Raw genomic sequence first — 27,466 nt, forward strand, 5'->3', positions numbered from 1 at the left:
GACAGGTCAGACTGACCTGACAGTTCCTATAACAAGCTTATATTCCTATAACGATCAGTTTAAATATTAGCCAATCAGAAAGTCATTCCCTAAGTACCAGGCCTAAAGTTCAAACCTCTGTTGTCTCTTCTCCCTTCTAACTACAAGGTGCAACTATTTTGCCTATTTACTTTTTTTTTTGGTTCATTTCCTCTCATTGAATGTAAACTCCATTAGGGATAGGATTATCTCCTTCACCGTTTCTATCAGTAGTGTTCAACACAGTACTTGGGACATATTAGAACTCAATAAATAATCAGTCTTATCCTTAATTCTACTAAATAGAGTTATACTCATAGAAAAGGTACTAATGCTTCTGTAAAATTCCGACCTGAGCGCACACGTGCACTTTAGAGTGAAACTTCCTTCCTTCTTGTGAGAAAGGGAAGGGGATGCCCTCAAGATACTGGGTCGGAACCAGGACTCCCAGGGTGAAGGGAGACCTCTCCCCTATCACTTTCTCTGGTCTTTGTAGGAGTGTAAGAACATCTCTCCGTTTTGCTTTAAGAAAGAATAAAGTAGCGAAAGAAGGGGATAATATAAAAGGTAAATAATAATTTCTAGGAAATGGAATGGAGCCCCTCCTCAAACAAGTCGATTACCTGTGAGTGGCTCAGCGACACAGAGATTGACAGAAACTGAATAAGAAGGAAGCCCGGCTACCCTCCCCTTACCCCACCTCCTTCGCTTCTGTACACGCGCACCGCCCACCACGCTCAATTCCCCCCCTTTTTCCCACAATCCTCTGTTCCTCGGGCTGACTTGGAGGAAAGAGCCTCGGAGGGGAAGGCTATTGGTTGAAAGAGCAGCCAATGAGAGAGCCTGTTACTAGTCTGCGGGCTGCGGTATTGGGGGAGCGCGTTAGGCCTTGAAGCCCTTGGTGCCCCGGAGGTTTCATCACGATGAGCTCCATCGGGACTGGGGTGAGTTTGCTGTGTCTTGGCGTAACGGACTAGCTGACGGATCAGCGTTGAAGGGAACTCGGACAGACCGCCTGGGGTGCGCCGCCTCGGGGTGCGGCGGGACTGCCTTCGGCCAAGTGGGCCGCTTCCAGTTGTCCGGTCACCGGCAGTCTTTCCTGCGCTAATTTGTAGGCCCTCGTTTGCGGTGATCGTGAGCTGAAGCTTTTCAGCTCAGGTGTAGCGGGCTTGGCGGCGCAGCAGTAGGATTGGGAGCCGCTTTGGATCGCTGAGTCACTTTCTTTAGCCGCTTAGGGAAACCGAAAGTAGAAACTCGTGGAGCCTGAAATAGCGTGTGCAGGGTTTGGGCAACAGTGAGCTTCTTGAGAACCACTGAGGCAGGGCGGCTTGAGATTCCAGGGTCTGAGACGGAGCTTTCTGTGGACCGTCTTTGCAGGTCCCGGGGTGCTGCTGACTCACTGGGCCTTCCCCATCTTGCGTTGGAGTGTTTACTGACCGTCCGCTCAGTAGGGGTCCCTGGAACCCCTGTCGGGGCAGAGCTAATAGAAAAATTGTCTGAAAAGTGAAATCTGAAGAGTCCTTTACATTTTTCTTTTGTCCCAGCTTTTCCTGTACAAATTACTTAACATCACTTGGAGATATCAGTACCGTAAACATTTAAATCATTAGCTAGGGACTTAACCGCGTCTGTTAATGGACTCGAGGGTTTTGGAGTTGGACTTCTTAACTTATTACTCAGTTTACTACTTTCCTGTGTTAAACGTACTGTACATATGCAGTCTTTTGCTTATTCTTTTTATGTATTTTTCCATATAGGAAATCTAGTTTTTGTTTAGAAGTATTTATTGGTTGTGTGCACTAGAGGCATTAAATAATGGGTTTCTAAATTCATCAGTTCCACTTTAAAAAAGATTTTGATACTCAGCATTAAGGCCAGATACTGGTTTTCCGAGTTTGATAATAGGCGATTTATGTTTCGAATGGTTTAATTCATTCGGTTATGAGATGCTAAGTTTATGTCATAACATTTTTAAATTAGTAGATGCTCATTTAAGCATATTGTAGCAAATTGATTTTGCAACTACATTAATATTACCTTCAATTAATAGTGTTTTGTTCTGAAAACCCTTTTGACAGAGAGAGACACACACACACAGCGAGAGAAGGAACACAAGCAGGGGGAGCGGGAGAGGGAGAAACAGGCTTCCCGCCGAGCAGGGAGCCCGATGCGGGGCTCGATCCGAGGACGCTGGGATCATGACCTGAGCCCGAGGCAGACGCTTAACGACTGAGCCACCCAGGTGCCCCCTGAAAACTCTTTAAAAATACTTGATAAATATAAACATGGGAGGTATTTTGGTATTACAATAGTAGAGTTAATCTTCGTTTAATAAATCAGGAAATTGAGACTCAGGAAGCACCACTGTTGAAGGCATATCTTTGGTCTTCACTTCTCCCAAGAACTCCAGGTATGAAGAAGACCTGCTTACTTGACATTTCTCTCCATTTGATTGTTGTTTTTTAGTTTTTTTTTTTAATTTTTTAATTTATTTTTTTGAGAGAGTGAGCAAGAGAGAGAGCATGAGCAGGGGCAGAGGCAGAGGAGAAGCAGACTCCCTGCTGAGCAGGGAGTCGGACGTGGGGCTCTATCCCAGGACCCCCAGATTGAGACTTGAGCTGAAGGCAGAGGCTTAAGGGACTGAGCCACCCAGACGCCCCTCCACTTGATTGTTTAATAGGCATTTCAAACTATACGTCCAAAAGAGACCTCGGCTTTTCCTGTCCCCTTGCCATTTTGCATCTTCTACAATTTTCAGCTCAGTGAATGGTCCAATTCTAAGTGCTCAAGTGAAAAAGGTCCATGATTCACGTTTAATTTCTTTACTCCTAGAGCCAATCCAATAACAAGGTGTTTTTTTTTTTGTTTGTTTTGTTTTTTTAACTTTATCCTCAAAAATACTGTCTTTTTCTCTTTTTCTGGTCTAAACCACTACCTTTGGAATACTTGATTTCTGCTTCCATCCTTGTTCCCTCTACAATTCGTTTTCTAGATGAAGTTTGAAAAAAAAATTAGATCCTATCACCCCCCGGGACCCCCCCCCATCCTGCTTAAACTCCAATGACTTCCAGTTGCATTTAGAATAAGATATAAACTTCCTGCTTCAGCCTAGGAGACTCAAAATAGTTTGGTCTTTACATGCCTCTGATATGATTTATCCTTCTCTCTACCACTTAGTGCTCAAGACACAGTGGCCTATTTCTTGTCCCTCATTGTGCTAGGCTTATTTCTACCCTCCATATCCTAAAGTGCTACTTACTTGTTATTTAGGTCTGGCTAAGCCTAAGTAATTAAACATAACTGCTCTAGCAAGGCCTTCCCTGATCAGGTTGTCTGTACTAGGCTCTCAGACTGTCACTTCACCCTGTCTGAATTTTCATCATAATCCTTTATCTGGTTTCCAGCTCCTAGATTGGTGCCTGGTCTCCTTTGAAAATGAAAGACTTCAAGAATGAGTATTCTTTATATTTCCTTATAGTGACTACATGTAATGGATGCTTATCAAATGTTTGAATGCTATATTTTTTCTTTAAGGTCATACAGTTTGTTAGTGCGACAGCAATGAATTAACATGTTCTGACTTTAGTTCTATTTCTACTATACCATACTATAGGCATACCTTGTTTTATTGTACTTCACAGATACTGCATTGTTTTTTTCTTTCTTTTTTTTTTTTTTTTACAAACTGAAGGTTTGTAGCAACTGTGCATCAAGCAAGTCTGTTGGTGCCATTTTTCCAACAGCATTTGTTCACCTTGTGTCTGTGTCACATTTTGGTAATTCTCAAAATATTTCAAACTTTTTCATTATTAAGTTTGTTATGGTGATTTGTGATCATTGATTACCACTCACTGAAAGCTTAGATGATGGTTAGCAATTTTTAGCAAAGAAGTATTTTTTAATTAAGGTATGTACATTGTTTTTTGTTTTCTTTTTTTAGACTACAGTCTAGTGTAAACAACTTTAGGGGCGCCTGGGTGGCTCAGTTGGTTAAGCGTCCAACTCTTTTTTTTTTTTTCAAGATTTTATTTATCAAAGAGAGAGAGCACAAACCAGGGGAGCGGCAGGCAGAGGGAGAAGCAGGCTCCCGCCGAGCAGGGAGCCCGATGCGGGGCTCCATCCCAGGACTCTGGGATCATGACCCGAGCCGAAGGCAGATGCTTAACCGACTGAGCCACCCAGGTGCCCCTTAAGCATCCACCTCCTGATTTTGTCTCAGGTCATGATCTCAGGGTCCTGAGATTGAGTCCCTTGTCAGGCTATATATTGAGCGTGGAGCCTGCTTGAGATTCTCTCCTTCCCACCCCCCCACCTCTCCCCTCACTCACGCTTTCTCTCTCTCTCTCAAAAAACAAACAAAAACCCCCGAAATATAACTTTAATATGCACTGGGAATCCAGACAACTCATTTTATTCACTTTACTGTGGTGGTCTGGAATCCAGAGTATCTCCATTTTGTACAAAAATGAACTTTGTGTTCTGTGTGAAAAAAATTCTGACTTAAACTAGGATTTGTATCTGTTGCTTTTCTTTTTAAGTTGTCTCTGCACACAACGTGGGGCTTGAACTCACAACCCCAAGATCAAGAGTTGCATGCTCTACTGACCAAGCCAGCGTTTCAATAGCAGACATCTAAAGTAGCTTTCTTCTTAGGAGCTGTTGCTGCTCTGACATGCTTCCTTTTCCTCTTCAAAGCAAAACCTTTGAGATTTAACACACACCCGTTTCTGCTTTCCTCTGCCTGCCTGCCTGCCTGCCTGTTGTAATCTCTACACCCCAGGTGGGGCTCAAACTCACGTCCCTAAGATCAAGAGCCGCCTGCTCTACCAACTGAGCCAGCCAGGCGCCCCTTAACACACATTTCTGATGGGTAATCCCATTTAGAAAGAAAGATGGTGAGGTTATTACTGCCAAAGATACATTATTTAAGCTTATTGTTGCCTTTTTCTTCCTAGTATGACCTGTCAGCCTCTACATTCTCTCCTGATGGAAGAGTTTTTCAAGTTGAATATGCTATGAAGGCTGTGGAAAATAGTAGGTAAGAAACATTGTTTTACTTGGAATTTAGCATGTTTTTTAACTAGGTATTAAATATCTCCTTTTCTATATTTTTGGTAATTAGGCTTTGTTATGTTACTTTGACACAAAATAATAGTTGCCCTAAAATAATCTCAATTTATTAGTCATTTCCAGATCTCTTTTTAGGTCAGATCTTTCCATGAACCTCAGTTCCTATATTTGCGGTTGGTTCCGAGATAATCCACTTAGATGTGCTCCTGTGTCTCAAATGTAGTGTATAAAACCAAATTCATTATCATCTTTGCTAGCCCATTTTCATTTTTGAAATTCTTGATTTATTTCCTCGTTTCCTTGGCCATTAGGTTTGTTGCTTTGTCATTTTATCTTTTATTTACTTGTGTTTTATTTATTTTTTTAAATTTTATTTATTTATTTGACAGAGAGAGACACAGTGAGAGAGGGAACACAAGCAGGGGGAGTGGGAGAGGGAGAAGCAGGCTTCCCGCCGAGCAGGGAGCCCGATGCAGGGCTTGATCCCAGGACTCTGGGATCATGACCTGAGCCGAAGGCAGACACTTAACAACTGAGCCACCCAGGCGCCCCTTTACTTGTGTTTTAAATGTCCTATGCAGTTAGTCAGGTTTGTCCCAGTAGGATTTTTTTTTTTTTCTGTTCTGCTGCTGTACTCCAAAATGTGTAGGAGCACTAAGATATCTTCCGTTGGACTCACTTCCCTCACTCTTTCATTGCTTAGAGTAATGCGCCAAAATGATTACTTGGTACCCGTGTAACATCTTGGTTAAATTACTAGCTTCTTGACAAATTGTTAAGTCCTTTATTGAAGAAATTTTCCAGTCAGTTATACTTACATGATCATTGTATCTTGGAATCTTTGGGATGAATTAAGAGACTTTTAAAAAATAATATATTTCAGGGGCGCCTGGGTGGCTCAGTCGTTAAGCGTCTGCCTTTGGCTCAGGTCATGATCCCAGGGTCCTGGGATCGGAGCCCCGCATCAGGCTCCCTGCTCGGCGGGAAGCCTGCTTCTCTCTCTCCCACTCCCCCTGCTTGTGTTCCCTCTCTTGCTGTGTCTCTCTCTGTCAAATAAATAAAATCTTTAAAAAAAAAAATATATATATATATATATTTCATAATATATCATTCACATCTCTTCAAGGATTTTTTTTTTTTTGACCTAGTAAACAGAAGATAGGCCCTTAGACCAGGGAGCTGGAGAAAGACTTGGAAAAAGTTACTGTTTTTCTCTTCCTCTGTTGCAGTGTTGGATTTTCACTGGTTTAAAAAGCTGGAAAAGGAAGTCTTGATTGAGAAAAACTGGAGATACATTTTGAAACCATATGTAATACAGAAAATTGAGACTAGGCTATGAGGATCTATGTGTCTTCGGAATTTGTTTTCTGTAAAGTTATTTCTAAATATGGCTTAAAATAGTTAACATTATAGCAAATTAATTAAAAATTAAAACATTAAAAATGAATATTTTTTTCTGCATAAAGAAAAAATACCACAGAAGTTCCTCTTTTAAAGGGGTATAATAGAATATTGAATGAGGATCAGAAAATGTAGATTTTCCTTCTAGCTGCTGCTTAATGGAAATATTATATAGGATGCCTCTGTTCAGTCCTCTGAATGTTATTTTTGTTTATAAAATTGGGATGTAGACCTCTACCCTAACTACCTAACATACTTTACCATAAGAATGAAATATATGTAAAAACATTTGGACGATTTTTAAGTGCTGTTTGGGCACAGAATGGAAAATGGAAAAATTAGGTTGTATATTAATTTTCATAATAGTGTGACATACAAGCTAATAGTTAGAAAATGTTTAGTCAAATATTTAGGATTATATTCTGGCATCAAAAGGAGATCAATTCTTGGGGTGCCTGGCTGGTTTAGTTGGAAGAGCATGTGACTCTTGATCTTGGGGTTGTGGGTTGAAGCCCTGTGTTGGGTGTAGAGATTACTTAAAATCTTTAAAAATGGTGGGGGCGGATCAGTTCTTTTAAAGAAAAGAAATTTAATCTTGGGAGTTTAAAAGTCAAATATTTTTGACTACATGTTGTGTTTTTTTTAAGATTTTATTTATTTTAGGGAGACAGCATGAGCAAGCATGAGTGGGGGCAGCAGGGAGCAGAAGGAGAGGGGCAGGCAGACTCCCCGCTGAGCGTGGAGCCCAACACAGGGCTAGATCCAGGACCCTGAGATCATGACCTGAGCCGAAACCAAGAATGGGATGCTCAACCTACTGAGCCACCTAGGCGCCCCTGACTACCTATTGTGTTAAGCATAGGAAGGAACTACTAAAACAAATAATCAATGACATATAAGTGAATACTTAAAAGCACTTTATTAAAGTATATATACCATGATCCTAACTATTTTATCAAAGTATTCCCCTAGAAGGTAATATACACAAGAAAAAAATGGAAAGATTAAATTATAAATTATAATTTTCCCCATTAGCTGCATTGAGGAGCCCAGGTATTAAAGGAGGATTGTGCAATGTAACAATGAAGGCTAGAGTGCTTGGAACAAAAATTATACAGAATTTTGATCTCAGGACCCCCTTTTACTTGTAAAAAAATAAAACAAAAACACCAAAACCCAAAACATTGAGGACTTCAAAGAGCATTTATTTATTAGGCTTTAGTTCCATCAATATCTACCATGACCAGTGAACTTTTATTTATGCATGTTATTGGATCTGTCAATATTTATCATATTAGAAATTAAAACTGAGAAAATAAAAAATATTTAATTCATTTAAAATAATCACAGTTGCATGTTAATGTAAGTAGTAATTTAAATTAAGTAAACTATTTAATATTAACATTTTTAATGAAAAGTAACTTTTTCACAATAATAAACAAGTGTAGTGAGAAGACTGGTATTGTTTTACATTTTTGTAAATCTCAGTTGTTAATTGAAGCTTAATGTAAGACATTCTCATATCTGCTTCAATATGTTGTTACTTTTGTTGAAGCCTGTGGAGCAAATCAAGGCTTTTACAGATAAGTAGGTGGAAAAGTGAGGCATATTTTAATAGCCTTTTCAGATAATTATGGATGTTGTTTTTTGATGCTATACCAAAACTGGACAAATGATAGCTTTTTAAAGGTTAGTTGCAGTGTGGCCTCTGAAAACTTAATGATGAACTTTTTGTAGTTTTACATTAAAATCTGTTGGACTGTCTTGCGCTTCAGATGTTTTACCCGTGCATGTAAGTTAGTCATTTGGAAAATACTGGTTCACTGTGCTATAACAGATCTTCCAAATTTGATATTTTTCATCTATCTATTGGAACAATTGGAAACATCACACTTAAAAAAAAAAAAAAAAAAAAAAAAGGGACGCCTGGGTGGCTCAGTTGGTTAAGCGACTGCCTTCGGCTCAGGTCATGATCCTGGAGTCCCGGGATCGAGTCCCGCATCAGGCTCCCTGCTCGGCAGGGAGTCTGCTTCTCCCTCTGACCCTCCTCCCTCTCATGCTCTCTGTCTCTCATTCTCTCTCTCTCAAATAAATAAATAAAATCTTTAAAAAAAAAAAAAAAAAGGAAACATCACACTTGTTAATATCACCACTGATCTGATTATAAAAATTTGTAAGTTTTGTGAAACAGACGAACTCACGGTGATGAATATGTTTCCTAAAATTCCAATTTATGCTTGAAAACTTGAGTCTTATCACAGGCAACAAAATACTGTCCATTTTTCCTTGAAGTTGACAGGCTTATTTTGTTCATTTTAGGGGGAAAAAAAAAAGTCTGCCATATACGTATGTAAGTGTAAATAACTGTAGTTTGTCTGACATTGCTTGATGGTAAAAACAGGTATTCCATGAAAAAGTTCACAACTTGGGGCGCCTGGGTGGCTCAGTCGGTTGAGCGGCTGCCTTTGGCTCAGGTCATGATCCGGGGGTCCTGGGATCGAGCCCCACGTCCGGCTCCCTGCTCAGCGGGAAGCCTGCTTCTCCCTGTCTCTTCTTGCCACTCTGCCTACTTGTGCTCTCTATCTCTCTGTCAAATAAATAAATAAAATCTTTAAAAAAAAAAAGAAAAAGAAAAAGTTCAGAACTTAACAGTTTTACCAGTACTTTTTCCTTTAGGCAACCATATTTTATGTTTGAGTATCTTCCATTTCCTTAATAATAATAAAAAGACAGGTACTCAAGGGTTGTCATCTAGTAGAATTATTGCTTTTTTTTTTAATCTTAAAACAGCTTTTAAAAATTACTGCTTTCTTGGGGCGCCTGGGTGGCTCAGTTGGTTAGGCAACTGCCTTCGGCTCAGGTCATGGTCCCAGGGTCCTGGGATCGAGTCCCGCATCGGGCTCCCGGCTCAGTGGGGAGCCTGCTTCTCCCTCTGACCCTCTCCTCTCTCATGCTGTTTCTCTCTCACTCGCTCTCTAATAAATAAATAAAATCTTAAAAAAAAAAAAAAATTACTGCTTTCTTAAGGACATTCTTTTTTTTTTTCTAAAGATTTTATTTATTTATCAGAGAGAGAGAGAACAAATGGGGAACGGCAGGCAGAAGGAGGAGCAGGCTCCCTGCCGAGCAGGGAGCCCTGACACGGGGCTCGATCCCAGGACCCTGGGATCATGACCCGGGCCAAAGGCGGACGCTTAACTGAGCCATTCAGGCGTCATTCTTAAGGACATTCTTAACAAATTTTTTTTTTTTTTTTAAAGATTTTACTTATTTATTTGACAGAGAGATAGCGAGAGCAGGAACACAAGCAGGGGGAGCGAGGCAGAGGGAGAAGCAGGCTTCCCGCGGAGCACGGAGCCCCATGTGGGGCTTGAACCCAGGACCCTGGGATCATGACCTGAGCCGAAGGCAGACGCTTAACGACTGAGCCACCCAGGCGCCCCAACAAAATTTTTTAACTGTGTGAGCTTTTTTTTTTGAATGTGAGAGCATAGAAATGAAAAATACAGTGATTAGTAGTTCACTGCTACCATTTGTTTCACTGCCTTGGTTTGTGTTAAAGTGCCGGCAGTTTGACCCACGAATGCTTCTGCGCTGGACCAGCAGTGCAAATGTCCACGTAGTGGGAAAAACTAAATGGTGTCTTTGTATTCTTACGAAAATAATTTTGACCTCCCATACCCCCTCGAAGGGGTTTTCAGGGATGCTCGGGTTCACAGACCATACTTTGAGAACTTGTAGTTTGGAATAAGCAATGTTTTAGATTTAAATAGTGAGAATGACGATGACTTGGAATAATTAGGAAAGGCTACCTGAGGTTGTAGAGTTTAAGTTCAAGTTAGTTTGCAAAAGTTTGTGGAGAATTATTTAAATATACAGTGGTGAGGAGGAAGTGTATTCTCGAACCCAGGAAAACCTCAACAAAGACATAAAAGCAAAAATGAACATAGGTGTTTGGGGCATGTTAGTGAGGTTGAATTCAGTAGTGTGTGGGATTTATAATAGGAAATTTAATAAGCTACAAATTTAATTTGTAGATTCTCAGGAATTTTGAAAGCTGGGCCAAGGAGTTTAAACTGGAAAGGGAGCCATTGAAAATACCTGAAATATGAGGGAAGCCTGAAATTTTTTGTGGAATATATATATGTGTGGCTCTGTTCATTTTTCTGGTTTCTCATCAGAATTCCCTTTTTATTAAAAGGATTTCAGAAGAGGGGCGCCTGGGTGGCTCAGTCGTTAAGTGTCTGCCTTTGGCTCAGGTCATGATCCCAGGGTCCTGGGATCGGAGCCCCGCATCGGGCTCCCTGCTCTGCGGGGAGCCTGCTTCTCCCTCTCCCCCTCCCCCTGCCTGTGTTCCCTCTCTCGCTGTGTCTCTGTCAAATAAATAAATAAAATCTTAAAAAAAAAAAAGTTAATGATGTATTTTTATCTTGAAACGGTAGAATATAATTTCTCCACATTTCAGAGATTAAGATCCATTTTGTTTTAAGCAGTTGTATAAAATGTGTATTATATTCTTTCATATACTTGCTATAAGCAGTGGTCGTTGCAGAAAAGGCAAATTAGCAAAAGAATTCTAAGCTTTCCACCTAGATTAGTCACTGTTAACTTTTTAAGTTTGTATATAACCTGTCTTTGCTATGCATTTTATGTACCATTTTTAATGGACATGAACTAAATCAACATTTATTATAATATGGATATCATATGCCAGACACTCTGCCATTTTGTACATATTTTGTTGGCATCTTTTCTCGCATATGTATTAACATCTTTTTATGTCATGGTATGCTAGATTTTTTTTGGTCACCTGGTGTTCATTTATATGGACCTAATTTATCACACTTTAGGTTGTCCTCTTTCTAGTTTTCAAATGTATTTGTTTTAAAGTACTAGCATGCTGTAAAAAACTAAATGTTACCTATTTTTATGGGTTTAATTTATGAAGTTTCTTTTATTTTGTTAAAAAAATTGATTTTCTTCTACTTGTTCCAGTACAGCTATTGGAATCAGATGTAAAGATGGCGTTGTCTTTGGGGTAGAAAAGTTAGTCCTTTCTAAACTTTATGAAGAAGGTTCCAACAAACGACTTTTTAATGTTGATCGGCATGTTGGAATGGTAGGTCATATTTAAAAAATGTTCCTTTTTGCCTTGTCCAATTTCTTGTGAAGTAACTGTTTAGAATATATTAAAATGTGATTATAAGAACCCATTTATTACTTCAGCATTGAGGCAGAAACAGATTAGAGAGCAGCCACAGAAGTAATCGGAGAGAGTTACAGTTCACTAAGAAAGGTAGTGTTCTTATAACCTGATTGGAGACGTATATGAAAAACCAAATTGCCTCAAGGGACGAGGGGAGAGAGGGGTGGGAAGTATGTGCAGGAAAGAGATCTTGGCAGTGTAGATAAGGTGAATGCTTGAGAGGCATAGAATCTTTAGCTTTTCATATCTCTTGTGGGGATCACTGTCATATTGAAGATGTTATCAGAGAATACCTTTTTAGTAAGGTGGAGCACTAAGAAAGGATGTTTAATGAAAGGAAAAGTGAACACATCCTTTTTAATAGCTTCATAGACATCACTGTATTTATTTTATGCAGCTGGTGTCTTGAGTGACTGATTTGCATAATTGCAAGTGAAACCATAAATACATTACTGGTATATACTGAAGTCATTCTGTATAGATGTCAGACTTTGTTCAGTCAGACAATAAGCAAAACAATTAAAGGAGTGATTCTAACTCTGTTTACTGAAAAGGCAAGGAAGAAAAGACGTGTGTGCTAGAACCACTTTACATAAATTATCTCCTTTAAGTCTGACATCGCAGTGAAAGTAGTATTAATCCCATTTTTACAGATAAGAAAACAAGACTCACAGCTGGTAAAGAAATAAAATGGGATTCAGACTGGGGTCTGCATGGTCTGCGAGTTATTTCAGAGTCCATTGTGCAGGGTGAGATCTTATAGGACCCTCTCATTCTGCTGTTACCTTTGGTATTTCTAAATGAGATGTGTTACAAACACAAAAAGGACCAATAAAATATAAGCAATAAACTATAAAGCTACAGATAATTTTTTTTTTTTTGGCTTCTTCAGTGATTATTTTTTCTGAACATATTTTCTCTCCTGAACAAATTACTGCCAGTGAAACTGATACGACTTTTTTTCTGTCATTTGGACCTCTACATTTATTTATTTATTAAAATTTGAGTATAGTTGACACACAATATGAAACTGGTATGTTTTGATGAAACTTGCCAGATTGTAACCCAGCTGATAGGAGGGAACTAGTGAATTATGCATTCTTTCACTTAGTAAAAACAAAACAAACGTTAGGCCGGTGTATTTTGAAAAAAATCATGTATGCTTAAAGGTACTTTAGTGATGGGAAAACTTTGTCTTAGAACTTTAAAATTCGTTCCATTTGTTATTTAAAGCCAGGAAACTGATGGCATTCCTAATAGCTGGAATGGCAAAACATCACATGTTGAAGAGGGTTGGAGATAATGAAGGGTTAATATTGTCTCCACAGTTGTCATCTTCAAGTGGTTTGGGAATTATTGGACTTCACAGTAAGCTTTCTCCAAAACAATAGAAGATTCTTTAAATGGTGAAACTTACTGGCTGGGTAACTTTGGGGAAGTTATTCTAAACACAACTGCCTCACCTGCAAAAGTAGGGTAGTAATAGGACCTACTTCATAACAGTTGTTACAAGGTTAAAAATTACATAAAATGCTTAGCATGTAATAAGTGCTCACTATGTTTTAGAAATTTTCATCACTACTACTATTAATAGGTAGCAGTAGAAAAAAGCCTGTTATTCTGATATCACTTACTTTGAAATTCTGTAAATCTCCTGAGCTGGTGGTTCCTGGACTTTCTTGGTTCCCAGTACTAAGTATTTCAGTGAGTTTTTTTTTTCATGGCTTCCCTATGCGAAAATAAGTACCCAGTGGTTCTTATTATGAATTTAGGTCCAAATGACTTAGTGTTTATGTCTTAAAAACTTAGTAGCTTATAAGAGAAAAAAATACACATAATGATTAAAGAAAAATATTTTTATTTTTAAACAATCACAGTTACTAATGTGCACTGCACAACTTCCTAAACTTTGGAATCAGATTATGTGTGGGCCCCCCCCCCCATTTCTTGTTCCACACGGATTTTTGGTACTTATTTTTTATCGCAGCAACCCAGGTGCTTAACAATATGATGGCATTAAAAGGAATACTGAATGATCTAATGCTGAAACTGAACTACTTCAACAACTATCCCCCAAATTCCAGGTGTTCCATAACTGAGTTCAGTACGGTGCCCTAGCATCTCTCAGCACGTGGTTTGGTAACTGTAGTTGTAAGCTACCAGTCTTGGAAGATGTGTGGTTTGTCATGTTTTAGTTTGTCATTGCAGTTTAATCGTAAGCTGAAAAAGATTTGAGGTTGTGCCTTTTAGACCAAAACCTTTAGTAATTTGAACACAGAACTACTTTAAATAGAGATCAGTCCTCATCAAGACCAGCAGTTTTATTCTGGTTGTTGCTTATTTATAGTGAACTGGTAAATTGGGAGACATGGAGGATTAAATGTAGAAATACTCCTTGTGAATGTCGTCATTCAACAAACAAGTCACACCTGGTAAATTTCTGAATTATAATTCCATACTTTTATTTTGATCCCACCCAATCAGAATGCCAGAATGCCTTATAAAGACCTTTAAGCCAAATTATTTCTAATGGTGATGCTTGTTATAAAGTAAGCCTACAGTAATTATACACTCTCCTTGATTTGTGTTAGGAATGTATTTATCTACTAAATTGGTACTTCCTTTCTTTCAGGCAGTAGCGGGTTTGTTGGCAGATGCTCGTTCTTTAGCAGACATTGCAAGAGAAGAAGCTTCCAACTTTAGATCTAATTTTGGCTATAACATTCCATTAAAAGTAAGTTGATAATATGTTGAGGAGCCTTTTGAACAGTAATAGAAATTTGCTGATATGCTCTTCTGTTTCTCCCCCTCATAGCATCTTGCAGACAGAGTGGCCATGTATGTACATGCATATACACTCTACAGTGCCGTTCGACCTTTTGGCTGCAGGTATGAAATTCTGTGAGATATTCAGTTAGATGTGTACTGTTTTCCCCAGTATCTTAGCCTTTTATATCCTTAAAAGTATGAGCTATGACCCAAGAAGTATTAGGGCAATGATTAAATGAAACTCTGTACATCAAAACAAAAACTCTGAATAATGAAAAAGACTCTACAAATTTGGAGTGATAATAAAACACAGAACTCCTAGTAATAACTTTAATCTGATTATAATACATTCTCTGGAGGAAGGTGGTCAAAGGTATAAAGGTTCTAAGATAGTAAGTGCTAGAGATGTACAGTATGACGACTAGTTACCACTGCTGTGTGACATAGGGGAAGGTTGTTAAATACATTCTAAGAATTTTCTTCACAAGGAGAAAAGTTTTTTTCTCTTTTTATTGTATCTTTATGAGATGATGGATTTTACTAAACCTACTGTAAGCATTTCACAATACATGTGAATCAAACCATCATGCTGTACACTGTATAGTGATGCATGTCAATTATTTCTCAATAAAACCAGAAAAAAATTCTCTGGTGTCAGACCCCAGCATTTTCAGGAAACAACAAACGGACTTTAAATATATTCTCTCTTGACATTATTAGGTAGCCAACTAAAGGGACACTTCAGTTTTCTCATTAATTTCCATTGGCTGCACTTACTTTAAGCAGTTAGGTGCAGTGCTCTTAATTGGGAGTTTAGCAGTCCATAGTGAATCCATACAAAATTGCATTTCATAGTTCTCATTAGTCAGTTTCCTATTTCTGTTGTTAAGATGAAATGCTGGTATTTTTATTTTGGGGGGAGGGAAGCTGAGATTCAGTTGCATCAAGACTTGAAATACATGTAAATATTTAAATAGGGCTCAGACCTGTCATCACTCTAGATTTTCCTAAAAAGACATGTTTAGTTTGTAACTTTAAAGAAATAAACAGTCCTTGTTTGATCAAAGTCAAACATTTACTAACATCTGATTGCTTGCCACTCTTAAAAGGCTGTAGAAAGTTTATTAGCTACAGTCCTGCCTTTCCGTTGTTTATTATCAGTCATATTTAAATTACTGAGGACAGAGTTTTAGCGAAAATCTGAGTTTTATTCTACCACCAGTAAGTTAGGCCTGTGGACATTTTTTATATTAGTTGTTCTTAAGGTTTTCACTTAAATTACATTGAAACACTTTGCTTTTAGACTTCATAGAATACCTTTCAATTTTTTTTAACCTTTCAACGCTCTGAATTCATCATTTCTCTATTTCTAAGGGAATAAGAATAGTGGAGAACTTTTTCAGTAAATATTGAGCATAAACTATGAGATAGTCATAGATATGTGTGAGAGGGCGGGACACAAACATGAATAAGTTTTCATTGATACAGTTTTATAGATGATAGGATATACACTGACTATAGTGGGCCCAGCACCAATTAGGGAATGGTTGCTTTCTTGGAGGGATGGCAAGGAAAAGAATGTGAGATGTAGATGGAATGGTAAGAGTATTTCATGCAAAGGGACTGGTATGAAACAACATGGGCATTTCAGGTAATGCAGAGCTAGTCAGTATTCTTGGTGTGTAGGAGGGATACTGAAGATGTAGGAAGGGGCAAGATCATACAGAAGTCTGTGTTCCATACTAAGGAAACGTGGAAGGGCTTTAAAATTATAACCAGTTATATATTCTGCAAGGTAAGTTTCATGAATATGGAAGGAAATGATTGTAGGGGTGGGAATTGGACAGCTACTGTTACAGTAGTCTGTACATGAACTGATACATAAGATAAAGCTGGTTTCTTTTCTACTAGGATAAACTAAATCCAAATTTCAGAAAATCACTAATTCATATGATTGTTTAACAGCCTAATTTTAATTTGTCGAGCATATTAAAATACTTTAAATGAGTTTGGATTACTGTAGAAAAATAACTGGAGGAATATTGGGGAACAGCCCAGAAAGAATGAGGGATGTAACAAGAGTTTGAGGCAGATTGAATGTATTTCTGTTAGTTTTGTTATCTTGGCTTTTTCATGTGTATGCCTTTACCTCTTGGGCCTTCTCATTAGTTTTTTCTCTGTCATTACTCCTTTGTCTACACTGCTGTCCTCCCAGGAAAGTTTCATCAGCAAGTTTAGTACTAAACAAAGCCATATAAATTTTGAACAATTTCAAGTATATACTAGTTTTTTGAAATTACTTCATCAAAGTGTTTATTATAAGTTATGTGTACTCGTTTATCTTAGAAAGTATAATTTTCTGTTTACTGAATTTTTAATATTTTTATGGTATTAAAACCATGGTTTAAACTATTAATTTACTTTCATGTAGTTTCATGTTAGGGTCTTACAGTGTGAATGATGGTGCACAGCTCTACATGATTGACCCGTCAGGAGTTTCATATGTGAGTAATTTTGAATCATGAGTTCCTATTTCTAGTTTAATGGTATCTCATTAGCATGTATTTGGATTACATGAAGTTTCTTTAAAATTAATTCAAAGAAAGTAACAATTTCTTGTTTATCATGACCACCTGTGGTTATGAGGCAGAGGAAAGATTTATCGCCTTCAGTATGCTATTTACAGAAACTACATAGTGAACATAAAAATTTCAATATGTGGTATTTCCTTTATTGTGATAAATATTAACAATGTCTTAAAACTAAAACCTTCCCTTAAAAAAAAGGATTTTAAGTGGGATTTCTTGCATTTTTACTTACCTTACCTCTCTTCTGACATATTTATGGTTTTTACTAATTACAAAAAAGATTTTATATTTTGTTATTATATGCAAGTATAAATGGGAATCCTTGCATTTAAAAAACTTTTTCAGTATAATAAAAAATGGTTTAGAGTATTGAATTGAGCAATTACCTGTTTCTTTTTGTCATACTGCTAAAAATTTTTCCATTCCTAATCTCAAAAACATCTCTAGTTCATGAAGTATATATAATGATGTTAATTTTTCTTGTATAGCACCTCTATTAAAAATAATCCACATTATTCTAGAATTGTTTAATTTTTTTGAGCCCCCTAGTGTTCATTAGACACATGTTTGTATTTAATACTCCATACTTACTTTTGAAAGTCATTTAACATCCTTTTGTTAACCTTTAAATAGACAGTCATAGCCAATAATGATTTTAGGATATTGTATCAATTTACTTAATATCTGTATTTTGTGTGTGTGTTTTTAAATAGGGTTATTGGGGTTGTGCCATTGGCAAAGCCAGGCAAGCTGCAAAGACAGAAATAGAAAAACTTCAGGTAATATACTTAATGCTTGAATTTTCCTGTAACATTATCCTCATGTAGTGAAGTTTTATCACCACAAATGAAACCTTTTCATTTAAGGATACATAGAGTATAGTTTGCTGTTTTTTTTTTTTAAAGATTTTATCCATTTATTTGAGAGAGAGAGAATGAGAGAGAGCACATGAGAGGGGGGGAGGGTCAGAGGGAGAAGCAGACTCCCCGCCGAGCAGGGAGCCCGATGCGGGACTCGATCCAGGTACTCCAGGATCATGACCTGAGCCGAAGGCAGTCGCCCAACCAACTGAGCCACCCAGGCGCCCTAGTTTGCTGTTTTGAGCAGAGCTTTCTGAATATAAGAGACTAAGAAATCTGGAGGGAGCTCTGTGAGCCTTACTTAGTTTGAGAGCTCTGGTGTTTTACTATTTCGTTTCTTCTCTGGAGCACAGCTTTTGTCTGTGAAGTCTTACCATGAACAGTCTGTGTCCTTCTGCTTCTATTTTCTTTGTTCCTAGCTAGATAAGGCATAAAACCTGTTACAACTCCTCACTTTTTGTTCCCCCAAGAGCCATAAATTATTAGTGTAAAAGTTTTTGTTTTAACGTGCTTGTTTTCATTTCAGCCAAATTGATCAACTCAGTGTTGAAACAGTATTTGCTCACTCTTTCTTATCAGAAACTTCCCTTAAAGGCAGGCAGGCACGCACGCACGCACGCACGCACACGAAAAATACAGTATTTAGAGCAGTCATCTATCCTTTCTGAGGTTAAATCCTAACAAGATACAGGACTACCAACATATCCTAGCTAAGAATGGAGAAACATCACTTTGAGGAGCATGTATGTATACTTAATGACAAATACATGCTCTAAATCAGCGGTCAGCAAACTATGGCACACTGTCTTCTTTCTAAAGTTTTATTGGAACACAGTCACATTCAGTCTCTGGCTGCTTTCACCCTACAAAAGTAGAGTTTAGTAGTTTGAACAGAGACCAAAGACCATATGGACCATATGGCTCTTTACAGAAAGGAGTTTGCCAACCCATGCTCTACATCATTGCTCTGGCTTGTTTTTCTTCTGATGTTGCTTACCAAGAATGTTATGAAATAAAAATTTCATGAACATATATAAAAATATAATTGTCATTTAAAATGTGCTTTTTTAGGGTGCCTGGGTGGCTCAGTTGGTTAAGCGTTCAACTCTTGGTTTTGGCTCAGGTCATGATCTCATGGGTAGTGAGAACAAGCCCCGAGTTGGGCTCCACACTCAAGTCTACTTGAAGATTCTCTTTCTCTGCCCTTCCCCCCACTCCTGTGCTCTCAAAAAAATAAATCTAAAGAAAAAATGTGCTTTTTCAAGTTTGCTTAAATTTGCCTTTATTATGATAAAATTAATTTACTCATCATAGAACTTAACCTATAAGGGAAAAAATATGAAGAGATAGGTATTCTTTTTTTCCACTTCACCCCCAAATTAACATGAAAACATTTAAACATCAGAGAATAGCACAACTATCTCCATCTAGATTGAAGTTATTTTCCAGTGTTTTATCCATTTGTTTTTTCTTGAACTATTTGAAACAATTACAGTGACACTGTATCCCTAAATGCTTCAGTATTCATCTCTGTAGAATATCATTATCACACCTAATAGTCTGTAATCACACTGCCTCTGTATTCTCAAGTGTCATTTTGTAACTTTTTCAAACCATGATATAATTAAGGCTCACACTTTGAATTTCAATTATCTTATTTTAAGTCTTCCCCCCCCAAAAAAGGGGGGCTGCCTAGGTGGCTCAGTTGGTTAAGCTTCTGCCCTTGGCTCAGGTCATGATCCCAGAGTTCTGGGATTGAGTGAGTCCTGCATAGGGCTCCCTGCTCAGCGGGTAGTCTGCTTCTCCCTTTGCCCCTCCCCCTGACTTGTGCTCTCCCTCCCATTCTCACAAATAAGTAAGTCTTACCCTTCTCCCAGTACCAATTTGTTTTTTTAGGGGGAGGGAGGGACAGAGGGAGACAGAGAGAATCTCAAAGCATGCTCCACACTGAGTGCAGAGCCTGATGCAGGGCTTGAGATCACAACCTGAGCTGAAATCAGGAGTCAGACCTGAGCCACCAGGCACCCTCCAGGAGTAATTTTTTGAAGCCCATGTCAATTGCTTTTGTAGTTAGTCCTTCATACTAGATTTGTGTATTTCCTAACAAGACTGGTATTCTTAAATTCAGTATCATGGTTTTGATTTTATATGGGTTATTGACAAAGTTGTGAAAAGAATCTGAAAATAGTTATGTAAGTGGAAAGTACTTCTTTTGACTCATGACTCAATATTTTATTTTCTACAGATGAAAGAAATGACCTGCCGTGATGTTGTTAAAGAAGTTGCAAAAATGTAAGTTGAAACTTTTATTATCATTGACAAATATTTCATTTGACCTTACCTAATACATTAATTCTAAAGGTCTGTTTTGTGTTTTAAAATAACTTCGTGCCTAATTTTTAGAAGGTGAATTTAACATTCTAAAAAGTCTCATTAAGGAGAATATCCATATTTCAAGTGATAGTGAATGGGATGTGAAAAAATAGCTTTTGACAAAATAAAGCTATTTAGGTAAAAGAATTCAAGAGTAGGAGGATACATTTGGACCTCTAGGAGCTTCATTTGATAACTCCTACTCTCTCAGATCTCAGAAATCCCAGTAATAGGAATGTGGTTTACAAACTTATTTTAGGTTTATAGCTAGTTATTTCTACACATGAACCATGAACCTGGCTCCTTTATACAATCTGTCTTTTTGGGGGCAAGATATGTTAGTCATAAAATCTTTTCTAAGAAGATGAGAAGAGCGGTATTTCAATACATTTAAAAACAGCTTTAAAAAAGCCTGAAGTGGTTCATATTACAGGTACATAGAGTAGAATGCTTATGTGACTACAATAAGTAACAACTAAGTCCATAAACCTGAGTGGAATGCTTCAAAAAATTCATGATTCTTCCGGATCAAAGAATGTAGGCATGTATTATCTCAAAAAAATCCAATAAAATGCAAGTTTTGCAGCCAGCTTTTCAGATTTAAAAGTAATAAACATACTATTTCACATTAGAATTACATCAACATGGTTTAGTCAGCAGTTTGTGCAAATGTCTCAGGTTTTACATGCGAGGAAAATAAAGTCCTAGAGGCTCCATTATATATTTATATATATTTAAATGGTACCCTTAATCTCTTCTAAACTGATAGTTGTAATAAAATACTGAAGTGTTTTATGATTTTGTCTTGTCATCACTCTTGCTACTGCCACATTATCTTCCCTCCCCCACTTTTACCAAGAGACCCCTCTCCTTTCCAGTTGTGAAGCAGCAGAACCCACTCTATGATTGTCAGTTAATAACATGAGCAACTCTGGGAATTACCTTACAGTAGAACCACTTGGAAGATAATCCTCACTGAATTGTACAACAGCTTTTTACTATTATTTTTTTATTGGGGGGGGACAGAGAGAATCCTGTGCAAGGCTCCATGTCCAGTGCAGAGCCCAACTTGGGGCTCAGTCTCACAACCCTGAGATCATGACCTCTGGAAATCAAATCAGACGCTCAACCAACTGAGCTACCCAGGTGCCCCTGTACAACAGTTTAAATGTGATAAACTCCATTTCCTTCACTGAGAAGTGCTTCTGGAAATTAGCCCTTACCACAGCTTTTTATGTTTAGGTGTAACAGTAGACACTAATTAGTTCCATGTAGGAAAGCCATCCCCTTATCATTTAATAAAATGGAGCACTATGTATCTTTTACTTAGTCTAGAAATTAAGATGCTTTCTTGTATTATAGCAAGGCTTTAAAAATATCCTCCAAAAGTGTGTGAAGATGGTAGAAAAGGTACAATAAGAAAGCTTTGCTCTGATACTTTTAATGTTGTGTGACACTGCCTCCTTGTTTATTGCAATCTGGCATATATTACAGTTGGAAGGCTAGGTTAAGGGGCATATAGTTCTTATAAAATGGGTAAGGGGTTTAAAAAGGATACCTGCCAGAAACTTCAGATTGAAGAGACCAGTAATAATTGCAAACTAGTAAGTTTGTTTTAAAAATAATCATTTAATGAAAGGAATAAACAAATATCCTGAAAAGGTACAGTTGTAATAATGGCCTTTCCCCATTTGAATCTGTGTTCCTTTTGAGGTATCTTTTTGAGTTGTGTGTCTGTAATTAAACTATCAAACAACTTGGGTTGTAAACATTCCTTTGTAGTATTTAATTTTATATATCCATCCTTGTGTGATTGTCTTTTCTTTTTAAAAATTTAATTTAAAAACAGGGAGAGCAGGGGTAGAGGGAGAGACTCTCAAGCAGGGTCCTGGCCCTGAGGATTATGACCTGAGCCAAAATCAAGAGACTGATGCTGAACTGACTAAGCCACCCAGCCTGTTATCTTTTCTAGAAGTGTTCATAAATATATACTACAATGTGTCTGTAATTTTATAAATGTTTGTATTAGGTATGGGTGTTCTAATTTGTGTTGACTGGGTGCATGTTTGTAAATGACCAAGTAAATGTTAATTTTCCCTTTTGCATTCCAGAATTTACATAGTACATGATGAAGTTAAGGATAAAGCTTTTGAATTAGAGCTCAGCTGGGTTGGTGAAAGTAAGTTATTTTTGTACATTTATTTGCTCTGAGTCATCTGTACCAAACCTAATTTAAAATTGGGGCCTGTTTTTCCCCTTTTTTAAAAATCTTAATTTGGTAATGACATACACACAGAAAAAAGTATACAAATAACAGATGAATTGATGAATTATCATAACATGGGTATACTCATATAACCACTGTCCTCTCTCTGGTCAACAAATAGGCCAGTTCCCCAGATCACCCCTTGGGCCTCTTTGAATTTATAGTTCTCTACCTTCTCCCCAAAGGTAACCACTACCTTGAATTCTAACTCATAGGTAGTTTTGCCTGTTGTTCAGTTTTATATAAGTGAATTACAGTGTATATCCTTTTATCCCTGATTTTACTTCAGCATTGTTTGTGTTGTGTACAGTATTTGTTCGTTTGCCTTGCTGTATAGTATTCTATTGTCCAAATACCGCACAATTTATTCATTTCCTCTTTTGCTGGTTAGTTGGGCTCTTTCCAGTGGGCTTTTTTAACTATAATGAATAGTGCAGCTGTGGATGTCCTGTGTAACAATTTTAGTATACGTATGTAGCATTTCTGTTCCAAGAGTAGAATTGCTGAGTAATGGAAATATGCATAAGTTCAAGTGCAATGGGTAGTGCCAAAGTGTGTCCTACCACTCAGTGCCTTTCTAATACAAAGAAAGCCAGAACAAACTTACAAGGTAGTATTTTTGAAGGGGGGAAGTTCTGCCTAATTGACTTAATGTTATGAATGGTTTACTTTTTTGAAGCATTCATTTACTGAAAAATGACCAATTTTTTTTTCCTTACAATGGTAACCATGGATGGGATTTCAAGACTAGCTTTTTAAAAATTAATCATGCTGCACATTAATAAATGCTCAGAATTTATCATAGCATCAGGATAAATCCTTGTATAATTTGTTTTCATAAGAGCTAAATTTGGACAGATTTAATCTTACGTGGAGAAAACAACACAAGTTCGGAGCATCTGGTATTACTCATAGTACAACTTTTAACATTAGGTAGATTATATGTATGGATTGGGTAGATTTTATTGTATTGGAAATCACAACGTAGTCCTCATTTCTAATTCATTTAAATATATGGCTTAATTTGCAGTAACAAAAGGAAGACATGAAATTGTTCCAAAAGATATAAGGGAAGAGGCAGAGAAATATGCTAAGGTAAGCTGCAGTGTGTGAAAACTCTAGCTAAAAGTATGAAAGTAAGTGTTGAATAATAAAGGAACTTGGTTGATTTCTATTAAATAACACTTAAGAGTTGAACTGAACTAAGGTTAGAAATTTTCTAGGTTATACTCCGTGGGGATAGGGTTGCCCTGGTTCCAAAAACTTTGTATGTGAAAATGGTAAGGGTTTTCCAGGACATTTAATGCTTTCATACTGTGTGTTCTATCAAGAATATAGTCAGTCGATTGTTAGAACAAGATACACTTAATTAGGGGTGCCTGGGTGGCTCAGTCGGTTGAGCGTCTGCCTTCGGCTCAGGTTGTGATCTCAGGGTCCTGGGATTGAGCCCCACATCGGGTTCCCTGCTCTGCAGGAAGCCTGCTTCTCCCTCTCCCACCCCCCTGCTTGTGCTTCCTCTCTTGCTGTCAAATAAATCTTTAAAAAAAAAGAAAGATACACTTAATTACCCTTTTCTTTGCTTGGATACACTTAATTATCCTTTTCTTTGCTTGGGTATGTTATTCTAAGTCAGTTCATCTTCAGTTATAAAGAATTTTCAGTGTGTTTAATTAGATTCAGTATTAAAATTAACATAATAAAATTAAAAAATTAAAAAATATATTTTAAAAATTGATTTTAAATACTATCTTTCTCTTAACAGGAATCACTGAAGGAAGAAGATGAATCAGATGATGATAATATGTAACATTTACTTCAGCATCAATTTTAAATTTCTAATACAGTCCCGTGTAACTCTTTATCCCTGTGGATTATTATCTACCCACTGACCAATTTGCATTATTAAATTTTTGTCTTGTAACGATTGAAGTTGGGGAATAACTGAGTATATATTTCCTTGGTATTAAAATGAAGGTTTACGCTTATTGAAAAATTCCTTAAGATACTGCAAAAGGCAGCTTTGGAATCATTAATTCAAAGCTCCATTCATCACTCAACTAGAATCTAAAGATCATTTATCACTGGGTTTTGTGCAGTAAGTCCCTGCCAACTCAGTAGGTATTACTTGATGCCATTACCCAGTTTTGTATTTAGTGAAATTATTGTTGGTCATCAGCCACTTTTAAGTGTGACACAAAAGAAAGATGTTTTAGGTTGGAGAGTGAAGAATTTTTTCCCCCTTTCATTGTGGTGAGGAGTGGATTTAAGGACCTATCCTGTCACTTAAAAAATTTCTTGATGTGTAAAGTTCAATTAAAATACCCGTTCAATTAAAATACCCACAATTTATGCTAAACAAGAAGTTAGAATATAATCAGTATTGAGGCCTACAAGAACTGTCATAACCTGAACAGTAGTACTCAGAGAAGAAACCATTTGTAACTCAGGCCAAGTATGCCAGGTATACACACCCTTTACTGGGCTCACGCCACTATCACTCCAACTGTCGCTTTCCTAAGAAGGTAATCTACTCATTGAGTTTGGCAGCAGGATACTGCTGGACTTTGAACATCTGTGAAGTTCAAATAGCAAATCATTATACATGAATAGCTAACTACTATACAAACAACTCAAAACTATTACGTCATTTTCATGGCTTTTATGTAAAATTATGTACTACATTTTACAACTTACATATTTAAGAATGACAAACACCTAAACAATATTAAATTGGGTCTATCTATACACCTAATCAATAAGCTGACTATCCCTAAGCTCCCTAAGCCAATCTAATGGCCATTCTATACATTTCCAAAGTATGAATGGCACATAAATATTCTACTGTGCTGTGAGTCTGTTTTTATTTTTTTTTTGTTTTTTAAATTCACATCAGTATAGGGGCACCTGGCTGGCTCAGGTGGTAGAGCATGTGACTCTTGATCTCAGGGTTGTGAGTTCAAACCCCAAGCTGGGCATAGCTTACTTAAAAAAAAAAAAAAATCACAATAGTATATATAGCTAATAGCCTTTTAAAAGAATAGACACTGGCTCTAAAGAAACCTAAATTTGAACAGCTAAAGCCACCTAAAACTATAGATGCCCTAACATCAGATAAATCTAAAACTGTATAACCAGATACACCTGGTTCTTCAGCTATTATGAGGCAGTTGACTTTTATACATATTCTATATAGGATGGATATCTAGGCTCAACAGTGGGGGCACTGTAACTGCACTGTAGAAATACAATTAGCCTTGGGGGGTGAGGGGGAAAGCTGGTACATTTTACTTTGATAAGACTACAAGAACACCTGGGTGGCTCAGTCAGTTAAACATCTGCCTTAGGCTCAGGTCATGAATCAAGTCCCACATATGGCTCCTTGCTCAGCGGGGAGCCTGCTTCTCCCTCTGCCTGCTGCTCTGCCTGCTTGTGCTCTCTCTCAGAAATAAAATCTTAAAAAAAAAAAAGACTACAAATTTATTTTCAGAAAAGGTAACAGAACCAGGGTGCCTGGGTGGCTCAGTCAGTTAAGCGTCTGCTTTCAGCTCAGGTCATGATCTCAGGGTCCCGGGATCAAGCCCTGCATCTAGCTGTGAACAGGGACCCTGCTTCTCCCTTTCCTCCCTGCTTGTGTTCTCTCTTGCTATCCTCTCTCAAGTAAGTAAATAAAAATCTTAAAAAAAAAAAAAAAATTCCAGTACCTTATTACTGTAAACCTTCTTGGTATTACCTAAAAAGAGAAATAAAAAATGTTTTAAAGAACAAAGTTTTGGTTCAGAGATTACAAATAATAAAATATATTTAGACTATTAAAGCACTTATCTGATAAGCCTATCCATTTGCTTCTATTTCCATCATTCATAAAGGGACCTGAAAAATAAATGACAAAAATCAAGCTGTAGGTCATCAATATGTTTTGCACTTCAAATTAAGATTAAAAATTAATATTTTCTTCTCATTTTGTAAAAACACCCACTTATCCAGATGCTATTAAGAAACTAGAGAAAATCCACAAATGAAAATCAAATCTTAATACAGAACACTCAATCAGATATTTCTCTATTGAATTCCTGACCTTTGGAAATGGAACCCAGACTTGATCTCTATTTTTACTTTCCTGCGCTCTACCATTACCCGTATTGTATTTGCAATGCCTAGATTATTATGTGGTTTTTCTTAAGAACTTGTACCACCTGCCAAAGAAAGCTTTCTAAAATGATTGTCAGATTTCTCCCTCTCAGTCCTTTATGTGTTTCCCATAAAAGTTGTCAAACTATTTTTTTATTTTTTTGAATTTTTTTTAAAGATTTTATTTATTTATTTGACAGAGAAAGTCACAGCGAGAGAGGGAAGACAAGCAGGGAGAATGGGAGAGGGAAAAGCAGGCCTCCCGCGGAGCAGGGAGCCCGATGCGGGGCTTGATCCCAGAACCCTGGGATCATGACCCGAGCCGAAGGCAGACGCTTAACGACTGAGCCACCCAGGCGCCCCAAACTATTTTCTTTTTAAAAAGGGAACTCCAAAACATGAAGTGTGTATGAGTGCAGCTATTCTTAATCCCAACCAAGTAAAGCCTTTGTTCTACCACTGTCATGTGTATGCATCCATTATGGTGCTCACCGTAATAAATTAAGAGTACACCCCCTTCCCTGCCCATGGAAGTTGTTTGAGAAATCATCTTTGTATCTCCACTGGGTGTGAGCAGCCACACAGTAGGCATTCAAACGCTTAAAGGTACAAATTTTTAAAAAATGAAGTAATTTATAATAAATAATTGAAATTAAAATAATCCTAGTTAACTGGAAGATAAGGCATACTATTTAAAAACACTGAGGGGAGCTTAGGTGGCTCAGTCAGTTAAGCACCAACTCTTGATTTCGGCTCAGGTCATGATCCTCTGGGTCTTGAGATCAAG

At 37.5% G+C, this 27,466-nt stretch overlaps 1 protein-coding gene and 1 long non-coding RNA gene across 4 annotated transcripts in view; one reads left to right on the plus strand and one right to left on the minus strand.

The window, feature by feature from the left end:
- Positions 1-803: 803 nt before the first annotated feature.
- PSMA3 (proteasome 20S subunit alpha 3) lies at positions 804-24,480 on the plus strand. Its single transcript, XM_036117478.2, has 11 exons — positions 804-962; positions 4,974-5,056; positions 11,485-11,608; positions 14,328-14,429; positions 14,511-14,584; positions 16,896-16,968; positions 17,766-17,831; positions 20,158-20,204; positions 22,397-22,464; positions 23,582-23,646; positions 24,314-24,480. The coding sequence occupies exons 1-11, from the start codon at positions 942-944 to the stop codon at positions 24,356-24,358; spliced, it is 768 nt and encodes a 255-aa protein (XP_035973371.1). The 5' UTR covers positions 804-941; the 3' UTR covers positions 24,359-24,480.
- LOC118521247 (uncharacterized) overlaps positions 7,394-27,466 on the minus strand; it is a 36,441-nt gene continuing 16,368 nt past the window's right edge. For 2 of the 3 annotated variants that reach the window (XR_013440715.1, XR_013440713.1), the window contains one exon: positions 13,537-26,421. This is a non-coding gene — a long non-coding RNA (uncharacterized LOC118521247). Of the gene's footprint in view, positions 8,382-8,626; positions 9,077-13,536; positions 26,422-27,466 lie in introns of those variants that run through there. The other variant, XR_013440714.1, reaches the window with a different exon arrangement.

The sequence above is a fragment of the Halichoerus grypus genome, chromosome 8 (assembly GCF_964656455.1).
Source record: "Halichoerus grypus chromosome 8, mHalGry1.hap1.1, whole genome shotgun sequence".
NCBI classification, from domain to species: Eukaryota; Metazoa; Chordata; class Mammalia; order Carnivora; family Phocidae; genus Halichoerus; species Halichoerus grypus.

Coding starts and splice junctions, on each gene's coding strand:
- PSMA3 (XM_036117478.2), top strand. CDS start 942: ATGAGCTCCATCGGGACTGGG. Junction 14,585..16,895: donor GTTCGACCTTTTGGCTGCAG/GTATGAAATTCT, acceptor ACTTTCATGTAG/TTTCATGTTAGGGTCTTACA. Junction 22,465..23,581: donor GCTCAGCTGGGTTGGTGAAA/GTAAGTTATTTT, acceptor CTTAATTTGCAG/TAACAAAAGGAAGACATGAA.